This window comes from Pimephales promelas, chromosome 18 (assembly GCF_988280905.1).
Source record: "Pimephales promelas chromosome 18, fPimPro1.hap1.1, whole genome shotgun sequence".
In the NCBI taxonomy this organism is placed as follows: Eukaryota; Metazoa; Chordata; class Actinopteri; order Cypriniformes; family Leuciscidae; genus Pimephales; species Pimephales promelas.
Window position 1 is genome coordinate 24,524,839 of NC_142786.1, and position 12,394 is coordinate 24,537,232.

The 12,394-nt window shown below is 40.1% G+C and overlaps 1 protein-coding gene across 1 annotated transcript in view; it reads right to left on the reverse strand.

The window, feature by feature from the left end:
- Positions 1-1,684: 1,684 nt before the first annotated feature.
- nxph1 (neurexophilin 1) overlaps positions 1,685-12,394 on the reverse strand; it is a 33,336-nt gene continuing 22,626 nt past the window's right edge. Inside the window, exon 2 of the mRNA XM_039681216.2 lies at positions 1,685-2,592. Coding sequence (XP_039537150.1) covers positions 1,828-2,592 — 765 coding nt within the window. The 3' untranslated portion in view covers positions 1,685-1,827. The remainder of the gene's footprint in view (positions 2,593-12,394) is intronic.

Genomic DNA, 12,394 nt, shown 5'->3' on the forward strand with positions numbered 1-12,394 from the left:
TAATTAGAAAGAGTAAATTTAAGGCAGACTTACTTCAGACAGCTCCAAAATGAGCCTGTCTGTAAAACCCCTGTAGACAGGCGATGAAGACATAAACCTAGCGCCCTCTTTAATTACTGATAAGTTGTGAGCCAGCTAAACTCAGTGGATTGTTCCCGCCGGAGGCCCTAATCACTTTTTCAGCGGACTGCTGATCCGAACTGCTGCAACGGAGTGTTTTGTGGCAGTCCCTGCTCCTGAAACCCACACTATCGGTCTGCCGCTCTCACCATCTTCACTTCCTGCCACTCAGATATATTGGATCTGCAAATTAAAGATCTCCCTTCTCAGTAGACTACCAAACCGTGTGACAACAAGGGTATAAAGTTCTTCTTTTGAGCTTGACTATCTCACAGTCATAACTTAATTTTCATTTGACCCCTTAAATTGTTTTAGGACTAGTATTTCATGAAATTGTATGTATATTCAGTAATGGGGATTTTTAAGGGAAGCATATAAAAAAAAAAGCAAAAAAAAACAAACAAAAAAAACATGATTTTCATAGAACATTTGAGTAACACACAATAACAAAGAGTTCACCTGATAAAACTTTCAGTATTTTATTCATTTGTACATCTCCATCCCCTTGTTCCCCCTGAAAGTAAACATGATCATACAGATGATAAGTACTTCTAATATATATTTTTGACAGTTTTACAGCCCCTGTACAAGAGCATGGATTTCATGGAGTTCACGTCTACATCAGCAACATCAGTTTCTTTGTCCGAGGAACCGAGAACAAGCATATATGGAGAGAGAGAGAGAGAGAGAGAGAGAGAGAGAGAGAGAGAGAGAGAGAGAGAGAGAGAGAGAGAGAGAGAGAGAGAGAGAGAGAGAGAGAGAGAGAGAGAGAGAGAGAGAGAGAGAGAGAGAGAAGGGCTTTGGGTTAACAGACAATGAATGAAGGCATATACAGAAGCAGCTCCATCAGGATCAACTATGTACAATACAAACCAGTCATACAAATTAGGCTCTAGGATATAGAATTCATTACATTACAGTGTATTATAAGTGACAATGAGCAAGCCCTCCAACCAGTCCTGGATCTTATTAAACTACAGGAGACAGCTTGGGCTGAACAATCTGCAAGTTATATAGTACAGCTTCTTTGTAATAGGTAGAAAACATGCCTGTAGTTAAGGCCTGTTCATAACCAGCAGAACAAAGCCATTCTCCTCATCTTTGGGCCTTTGGGCTGGGAGGAATTACTCATGAACGTATAGGGACTCCAGGGGTGTTCAAAAGTTTGCAGGTGGAGGGAACATTGAGATTCTGGTCACGAATAATTCTCCAGCGACATCGCTTCTGAGGCGAACTACCATCTAAAAATAAAAGTCCTACTGTATCTACACCCTCGTGGCCTCTTGGCAGTTCTAAGAAACATATATGTACTTGTACAAATTAACTAATTAAACAAATATTCTGAGAAACCAAACACTTACACATTTCTAAATTAAAACGGAACATTACAGGACAAAATCGTGAGTTTACATGGTCATACAAGCAACACCACGGTGGTCAAATGATATCCAAATAACATTAAAATATATAAACAATAAATTAATAATAATAAGAGCAGTAACTTAAAGGATACCAATCGATCAAACAAAAGCACTCGAATGAAAGTGCAAACAGCCAAATTCTTCTCTCGTCAAGTTGTTTTAATAGATCCGGGCCATGAAAGCATGGTATGGACGGTACGGGGAACATGTATTTGTTGTGGATGGGGAGAGAGCTCCATCCTTTGCCTCTCGATGTCCTTCAGGTAGGTGATGTCAGCAGCTACCTTCAGCCAGAGGGGAAGTAAGGAGTATCACTATGGTAGTTATAATCTGGGCAGACTTTCTGCACTAGCTTGTAGTCGGTGCTGTAGAAGGAGATGTAAATGCAAATGACTTTGAAGGGCTTCGAGCAGAGCCAGGACACGTGGCTTTGCGTCTGCTCCTGGTAACATGTCTTGGATGGGTCGAAGTTGCAGAGCGTGTTTTTGGAGCCCCTCTCCACCTTTTCGTACTCGATGCGGCAGTTGAAGGACTTGGAATCCTTTGCGTCGATGACCGACTGCTGGGCCGTCAAGTCAAACTCGACGATTTTGGTGGGCGGGACCAGGCTGACGGACACATTGCCCTGGCCCGTGGAGTTATGGCGGAAGTAGACGCTGAAGGTGCCGTTGCCGTGATCGACGATCTTGCCTGTGATCAAGAGGTTGAGCTTGACCGTTTTGATGTTAGAGTGAAAATCTCCCCATCCGAACATTTTCTTGAACTTGCCGGTCTTGACCATCGGCCGCCGTTTGGCTCGAGGCCTAGAGTCCTGCAGGTCCGTGGTATTCCTCAGCCAGTCCCACAGGTCCTGCTCTGAGTAAGGCTCCGGAGTGTCATAGTGCAGGTCCAGGGCTGTTGCGTTTTCCTTCCCATGGAGAGTCTGTGATAGAAGTCGACTGATGGACAAGTCCTTACTGCTTTCTGTCCATATATGCTTTAGTGTCGACTTGGGGCTCCCTGATTTGAGCAGCTCCGACTTCCCCGGGATAGAACCGTATGCAGTTGAAACCTAAGAAAGCAAGATAGAGAGGACATTATTGGGCCGTCTTAACCTTAAAGAGCTACAGAAGACGTATAATGCAAAGCAAGTGAGCATTTCATCCCGTGCCGCTTGACAGGAAAAAGGAATTAAGTGGATATTACTCTTGATTCGGGGAGATATTGACCCCCTCACCCCCACACAATCATGTAGTCTCCTACTCAACAGACAGATCAAATGGATTAGGATGAGGGGGGGAAAAAGCTAATCGATCAGGCCTGCAAGCTTCAATTTGCAACGTTGTTAGCTGACAGGAGCCATCTGGGAAATAGAGCGCAGCGTGGCGAATGAGAAAAAAGAATACAGCGATCAAACTCGTCACATCGTGCGGGTGGGGGAGGGCATCTCCGCCGGCCCTCCCTGATAATACCGGTGACTATTCTTTGAGTAAAGAGCAGACTATTAACCAGCCACTGCTCCTTGAATTGATGATTGATGAACCACTGGGTTCTCTCCATTTAGTGCAGATGAGTGGAATTAGGTCCATACAGGGCCTGGCGGAGCGCCTTGACATTGATTGCCTGATTTCTACTGTAAGACCTGACAGCAGATCCGTCTTGCGGTGGTTTTTGCATCTCGAGGGCTACCCCTGGGATCGATAGTTCGAAAATAAGGTCTCGCTACCAATCTGCCCGACCCGTCGGACAGAATTGCCTCACAGCACGTGCAAAGCGTGAGGGCGATGCAGGTCCATTTTAAACACAGCGCAGGGTGGGAGCGAGCCCACGTGGCTCACTTAAGGATCTCACGTTGCGGACCTGAAAGATAATCAATATGTGACTTGAAGGGTGGTTCAAAATGCAAATTAAGATAAGTTTAACTTAAAAACTTGGGAATTGCTTGATAGCGGTCTGCTCATGCTCAGTGCCAACATAAAATGTTCGTTTGTTTCTTTTTTCTTTTTTAATGAATAAAAGCACACAACTCAACATTCACCTCACAAGCATCAACACTATTGATGAAGAACCTTGGGAGGAGAGTTCAGGTATGTTTCAAAGAAATTAAGGAACATTACTCTTCCCCGTAAGAGAAGTAAGAGGCCTTGCCCTGTGCTAAAGGAGAGTAATATGTTTTGCACTCTGGGTGCATGATTAAAGACAGAGTTATTATTTATTAATGGTTGACTCCTGAGGGGGCAATACAAACATTCCAAGGCTGAACAAGTTTCAAGGAGCTATTTGTGTGAAGTTCAGTGCAGCCTGACTGACTGGGAGGGCACTTGCATTAATAAATGGATCTTTATTATAGAGATCATTTATGTATTCATCATCCAGCTATGCATGTAACATACAGACAGAATACAGTCAGCTAGTTAAAATAATACTAATACTAATAATAATATCTACTTAAATGGTTTTCAAATGTAATTATTTATATTTTATAATCAGTTCTCTGTACTTTATTCTTTCCTCTTTTATATTTATTTCCAGTGCAGTCTCACCCCAAAAAGTCATATAACTGACGTTTTGGGACGTCTTTTGACCATACGTCAATATTCGCCTTTTTAGGGCCCCCTTAAACGTCGGTAGATGAGGTTATGGGATCCTAACTCTACCCCAGACCTAAACCTAACCCTAAACCTAACCCGTCACCTAACTGACGTTAAAGGCTGACGTCAGTTGTATGACGGCCCGGGATCGCCATCTAGCGACGTTTAAGGGGGCCCTAAAAAGGCGAATATTGACGTATGGTCAAAAGACGTCCCAAAACGTCAGTTATATGACTTTTTGGGATGAGAATGTGTTGTTATTTCTCATTTCTATTCTTTATAAAAAAGCATTCAGTATGTTTTTTTGCAAAGTTTTACATACTGCACCTTAACAAAATGATCACAATGTCTTCTATCACCCTGGATGGATTTATTTGTGATAATGACTGATTAACCTGCTTAATACAAAGCTCTTACATTAATTTTAAAACAAAAGCCAGTTAAATATTTTTTTATGAAAACGTTTTGTTATTCTGGTTGAAATTTTCTTCACATCCTGATTGCAAATAAATGACAGAAATGGTCTAAATATAAAAAATAAATTACATATATATATTAATTGTGGAAGTCTCAGGACCAAATTTTTTCATCCAGTCATTACATTCGGTCCGAATCCAGTGATTGGATGTCAAACCTGCCTGTCAGCGTATGTATTTCCATACCACCATGCACCCTGCTCACGCAGACACCATACGTCGTCAGTGCATTCAATAAGGTTAGACAGACAGTCAGTGAGCGCAGCAAATAAACAGCAGCCGCTTTTTATAATTCCTCCTGAACCAAAACACGAGCTTATACTACATTCATGCCATGTCGTGAATGTAATTTCGAAATGGCAACCTATGACGTTCTACTCTGAGCTGTTCTCAGACCTCGGATTTATGCGTTTCTATTTTAACACTATCAAAGTCTAAATTAATCTGCAGCAGTCAGGTGGTACAAGTAAGGTCTGAAGTTATTTACATTCATTATTATTGTAATGTTATGTGCTTTAAGACATGAGGTAATTTAACGTGACGCTTTGCTGAATCTGCTCTGGCTGTGCACGTTCAAGTGTTTTGGAGGAGGCAAGGATTAGAGGCGGTCTGAAGGAAGGGGGCATGGGATCTCATCCTTTCAAATTGCCTAACTTTAAAGGGTAAATCTAAATACATGCACTAAAAAACTGCAAAACAGGCCTGGTTTAAGTGTCCAACTCCTTACCTATGGCTAGTCTGTGTCTGTCCTCCTTTGGCGACCTTAAAAAGCTCAACAGCACAAACAGCAAAACACTGGCCAGGAGTCAGTTCTCCGGGGCACAAAGCCTGCACAGATAGCGGATGTCTGAATGCAAGCCTTGGTCTGACCAGTCTGTCTTGCCATGATGGGCTTGGATCCAGCCCGACTGCTGGAGCTTTACAGAGCCAGCTGCAGTGCTCACCTGAGGCAACAGTGCATCTGGTAAACACATTCGAGGGGGAGTCACGGCCAAGCCCTTCCCACCTCACCCACTGACAGCCGGCCAGCCAGGCACAGACAGCTGGACTCCCCCAGGCACTGCACTGCATCAGGTCAGCAAGAGCAGCGTGTGTACATGAATCTGTGTGCCTTGATGTGAGTCTTAATGAGTCTGTCTGCTTAAAGAACTTCAAGACAGACAGACAGAATGGATTATATTAGCTTTTACAAATTGCAAAACTTTTTCATTCAAACCATACAGGAGTCAGGACAAACTGTTCATTATAACTGGGGATGTGTAAAATGACATTTTAAAAATCAACCACTTGGGTTTAGTGAATGGCTATTTTGGACACAGCATCTAAAAAGCACAAAAGCCATGGTGCGACACTCAAAAAAAACTATGCAATATGTGATACAATAGCCAAGTATGTCAATCTGAATTGTAGTGCTGTTTTAAAGGGGATGAATTTATGATGTCATTCATGATTTAAGATGTAACATTTCCAAGAGGGTTTTATTGTGCAAATATTCAGCAATACTCAGTGCAAATAACAGCTAAAGCACAGCATTTTGTCAGCACGCTCATTCAAGCACCAATACTAAAATCTATAAGAATATTACATTATTATTTTATATATTATTATAAAAAAATGTAAAAGAAAAAAAAATCACGTTAGTAACTTGCCATATATATATATATATATATATATATATATATATATATATATATATATATGAACAGTTCAGATGCAAAAGCCTCTAAGTGCCATTTGAAATTTTCTTCTAGAATGATCATTTTTATCAAGCTTGTATATTTAAGTTCAGTGATTTCACTTAAATGGCAATGATAATTACCTATTAATTGTTATTTAAGTGAAATTACTGAACTTAAATATACAAATTTGATAAAAATCATCATTAAAGAAGAAAATTTCAAATGGCATTTAGAGGCTTTTGCATCTGAACTCTTCATATATATATATATATATATATATATTGAGCAGTTTAACACCACTGACCGTATCTAACCTTGAAAAACATGCTATGACTGCAGTGCAGTCCTAACAAACGCAGAGAAACAGACCCTGCTTGCCTAACATAAGCCAGAGCTTTACATTTGGTTGTAATTAATGATAGCAGATTAAATGGAATAATTATACAGGCTAATTCTGAAAATGCAATTATGTTATTGCCGCACATTTATGTTTCATATGAATGTTAATTTGCACTAATAAATGTATTAATATGCATCAATAAGTCAACTACAGTGTTAGTTAGCTATTATAGACACATTGATTACATTGCCATGGCTGTTTTAATAAGTGAAACATTACAATCCGGTTGTTCCCAGCATTATTGCAGGTGTCCACATTTTTAAAACTGGCGCATTAAAGAACATTTATATGAACCTTTTAAAATCATAATCAGCCTCAGCTTCAGGGGGTGTCCTTTAATTTGAGGAAGAAGAAAAAAACAGAATAATGTGTTTTCAGTGAGTGTTATGTTTTTTAACATTTTTTATATACAGTATAAATCATTTTAAATAAGTATTATTATTATAGCAATATAATTCTAATGAGTTCATAAGTATATGTTTAACTAATATTTAAAGCTTTTTGGGGTTAAAAATTATCCAAAATCAAAACCATCTGCTTGCCTTAGCTCGATTCAAAGCGGTAAGCTTGTAATGTTTTTAATTCCAGTGGTACTGATGGATTTCCGCAGGACATTCGAGCATGTCTTTGCGTCACATATTAAGAAGAGTCTCGGCTAGTAGGCTATATTGAGTCATTACGTCACATCTGTACACATAAAGAAGAGTCTCGGCAAGTAGGCTATATTGAGTTATTACGTCACATATAAAGAAGAGTCTCGGCAAGTAGGCTTTATTGAGTCATGACGTCACATCTGTAAACATAAAGAAGAGTCTCGGCTATATTGAGTAATTACGTAACATCTGTACACATAAAGAAGAGTCTCGGATATATGGAGTCATTACGTAACATCTGTACACATAAAGAAGAGTCTCGGGTATATTGAGTCATTACGTAACATCTGTACACATAAAGAAGAGTCTCGGCTATATTGAGTAATTACGTAACATCTGTACACATAAAGAAGAGTCTCGGATATATGGAGTCATTACGCAACATCTGTACACATAAAGAAGAGTCTCGGATATATTGAGTCATTACGTAGCATCCGTACACATAAAGAAGAGTCTCGGCTATATTGAGGCATTACGTAACATCTGTACACATAAAGAAGAGTCTTGGTTATATTGACTCATTACGAGCCCGTTCTCATCCTTTAACGTCATATAGAACGCTATATGACAAAACGGCGCTATACTACGCACATGGCACCCTTTATCGTTAATATAACACGCGAACCCAAGACGTTATAAATCCTTTAGCGTGAATATGACACGCACACCCTACCCCACACCTAAACTTAGCCCTCACAGCGCGTGTTATATTAACGATAACGGGTGCCACGTGCGTAGTATAGCGCCGTTTTGTCATATAGCGTTCTATATGACGGTAAAGGATGAGAATGTGTTGGTCATTACGTAACATCTGTACCCATAAAGAAGAGTCTCGGCTATATTGAGTCATTACGTAACATCTGTACACACAAAGAAGAGTATTGGCTATATTGAGTAATTACGCAACATCTGTACACATAAAGAAGAGTCTCGGCTATATTGAGTCATTACGTAACATCTATACACATAAAGAAGAGTCTTGGCTATATTGAGTAATTAGGTAACATCTGTACACATAAAGAAGAGTCTCGGTGAGGATGTTGGAGGTGGAGATTTATAGCCTTTTCTCACAGCACTTGATATAATTAAACTTATCAATTTGATGGCGGATCCAGAAAGGTTCATACGACAATCATCAGTGACAACAGATTCACCCGCTGTAAAAATGCATGAGACTTTAATCGGACTTTGGAGTGGCTAACATACAGAAAAAAAGAGACTGCAACCGGACCCATGTGAAAATAAGGATAATATCGAAAGGACAATACATGTTGTCACGCAATGCTGACATTGTTAAAATTAACAATTTGAGAACAAAGTATTATTTGCACGGTTTTGCGTGATATGATATCTTAAGCGATTGTTGGATTTAATCAGCGCGATTCACTGCAATGTCAGAACCAGAACAAAAGTGGATGTTTCTTACTAGTTCAGATGACATTTTCAGGTGAAAATTATTATGCTGGTCATGCTTCCAAAAAGAATAATCTATGATTCTGAATGCCAGTATCCATACCGGCGCTGTGACTGACAGCATCACAGTCTCCTCAAACATTGTATTCATCCACACAGTGCTGTGTCGAGGGTGTTGAAGTACAACTCACGTAAAGCTGATAGTTCCGCGAATAACTGCAATTGCAGATTTCGAACAGAGATGGCGACAAAGGTGCCTGGGAAAACCCAGACAACTTCCGGCAAATTTAGATTTGCTCTGAAAGTTAGTCTGGCAAAGAGCTCATTCAAGCCCATTTCCAATTTGTCGAAATCGAGGCACCAATCAGAAACGTCGGGGCGGGCTTTACATGATGATGACAGTGCTGGGATTTTGAAGCAGATTTTGTAGCCTACATTACAAAGATGGATGCCGCCGTCAAACATCACTCGTTCGAATCAGCTATCGCGTCTGTTTTAAGCGTTTTGAACGTTTCCTTTTTGTTAAAAACCAAGCAAAGAACAACACTCAGAGAGGTTTCTCCGCCGGCCGCCGCTCTGCATACGTAATCCCCCTCTGGAAATGATTTGTCTATGACGCTTTGCCAGACCATAACTCAGTTACAACTGAGAATGGTCTGGTTTTAAACAGGCTAGCGACAAAGAGTAAAACCTGCGGACTGCAGATTTAGTGTGAGTGTACAAAAATATTCTGTATTATACATTTTATTATAAATATTTCCATTAAGAGCTTTTTCTTAGAACGGTGCCGTGATAGCAGCCCCTAAGTTAATGACTAATGATCTTCGCAATGGAAGTGAATTATTTAAAACTAACTTTTGCTGGACAATAACTTTATCCTAATGCTGTTGTAAAGCCTTTACAATCTGTTACAGTAATTTCTATTATAACTGTAAAGCTGCTTTGAAACAATCCATACTGTTAAAAGCGCTTTATAAATGAAGGTGACTTGACATTCAGTATCAATAATTTATAACATCCATAAGCATATCAATATTACAAATTAAATTATTTTTTTCCCAATAAAATGTAATTTTAGTTTTATATAATCCAAAATACATTTTCACACTTATACCTGCACTCTCAGAAAAAAAATGTACGAAAGCTGTCACTGGGGCGGTACCTTTTCAAAAGGTACACTTTTGGGTGCATATTGGTACCTTCGTGGTACACTTTTGTAGCTAAAGGGTGCATATTGGTACCTTCATGGTACATATTTGAACAATTATGGTACCCATATGCACCCTTTAAGTACAAAAGTGTACCTTTTTGAAAAGGTACCGCCCCAGTGACAGGTTTACACAGGCCCCAGTGTACCTTTTTTTTCTGACAGTGCATTATGAATAGTAAGTACACTTGCTGTGTGAGGTAACTTCCTTTCAGAGTCATACAATCTCTGTGATAGAGTTGACGTACATACTATCAGGTGGACTAAAAGGCCTGCCAATAATGACAACAGTTGTAACAGCTTTTGTAAAGTGTCAGTAGTAAAAGAATGAGCAGAGGAAGCAGATATAACCCAGCGTGGTCCAACCAGACTCTCATACATTTTATTTGTAAAGAGTCTAGCCTCACTCTATTGACAAGTATTAACTTCCTTGTAGGCGGGTACTCTGTTGAAGTTTAAAACTATTGGATCTGCCATAACCAATCGTAAATGTTTGGACATGACATATATGTATTTTCCTGAACCCCGTGAGAAGGAGGGCCACCAACCAAACTCAGTGAAGATTGTTCTTGCTTAACTTCTGAATATTCGGCAGCATTGCCACAATGCTCGCATCATTCTCTGACGCCATAACTGAACTACAACTCAAACTAGCGCACAACCTCAACATCATCATTCTCAGCCACTCCATCTGTTCACTGATTGGACAGGTAAAAAATTTACCAGAGAAAACCTGCAAATATACCGCAAACCCAGACGACAGAAGGAAAATAAAAATTGAGTGGAAGTAGGAGGGCGAAGCCAGGCCAGATATAACCCTGAGTAGAGAAAGTACCCTCAGCTGTGACCCTGACTGCACATTCCGCCACTTACCTTTATGCTACAGAAATACAATAAACATAGAATGAAAGGAGAAATACAAAAAAAATGAATAAAGGATCATACCATCCACCTGAGATAAATGTTCCAGAGAAAACATGGTCTTTAACAATAAAACCGCTATGTCGAGGCCAAAAAACCTCCACTGTGCAAAACAATATGCCATAAAACTGTTCCGGTACTCACTTTAACAATCTCCCAAACAACATTTACAGCCTAGCTGATGAGATAAAACAGTGCATATCTTCTTCATCCTCAGCAATTCTCTGCCATCCACAACCTAGACACTTAAACAAGGCGCTTCACGCTGCGGCCGTCCTGAGAGAAATGAAAAGGAAAGGCAAAAATTAAGATGGATTTCAACTAAATCCACTTCTGCTAACAAAGCACTCGCAGGCTCTTCTAGCACCCCCCTTCCATGCTGCCTGCTGCGTGCGTTTGGTTTGTAGGAGTACGAGGCAATGCACAGGCCCATTAGCGACATAACTAAGCACTGTGCTTTAGGAAGGGCCGCTGGGGCAGAGACACGCTTGCTGAAAGAGTTTGGACAGCTGCTAAGCAGCCATGGAATATCAGACTGTGACCATGCACTAGAACTGCCTAATGGTGTCATAAGAAGGCCGTTAGACGCACCATTAAAGCAGGCTGTCACGCTCGTTGTGTATGGTAGCCAGTGTGTGTTTGTAACAATGGCCGCGGACTCCCCTGATACTGTAGGTATTGCAACAGAAGTGTAACACAAGAAACTGTTAGTACGAGATGCATTCTCAGCATTTACAGATGTAATTAGAGAACAACCTAATGAGAATACTAAAATGCATGACAGAAACTCGTATATCTAACACACATTCACAAAGCAGCAGATGCTGTTGCATGACTCATACGCTCAATGCTCCATTGATTAACATTTGACAGATGAATATGACACAAGCCAGGCTGTGATAAGACTGTGATAAGACCTTCTTGTGTTATGGACGTTGACAGCTTTAATATGAACTTTAGTCATGTTTACTGTGGTTACAGGTGATATTTGCCTTTAGCAAGTGTGAGAACAAAAAAATAAATAAATAAAAATTGACAGTGATCGTCCAGACAGCTGCGAGCCTACAGTATACAGTTTATATTAAATATGAACTAGAGATGCACGATTCTGGATATATATATATATATATATATATATATATATATAATACAAATCACGATTGTCCCATGATTCTGAATAAACAACTCAACAAATGAACATGTAATTTATGGTGCGTTCTATTATTCATCTGTCTCGGAGATCCGGATCGGAACGACAGAAGTTGCCTAGCAACACGCCCCCTTTCCTCGGATTTCTCCTCTCGGACGTCGGACAACCGTGAGGACACCGAGCAAGAATTCCGTTTCGGAATTCAAAATGGCTGTGCCCTGTGACTTGTAAGAATGAATGGTTTTCATTGTTTTTGAACCGATTTGGTATTTTAAATGACGATTATAATCACTCGTATTAATGCGTCCCCTCTAGGTATGGGAATCGGTTGTTGTGAGTGCAATTACTAACGTTGCTAGTGTTGCTAACAGAAGATTAACATGA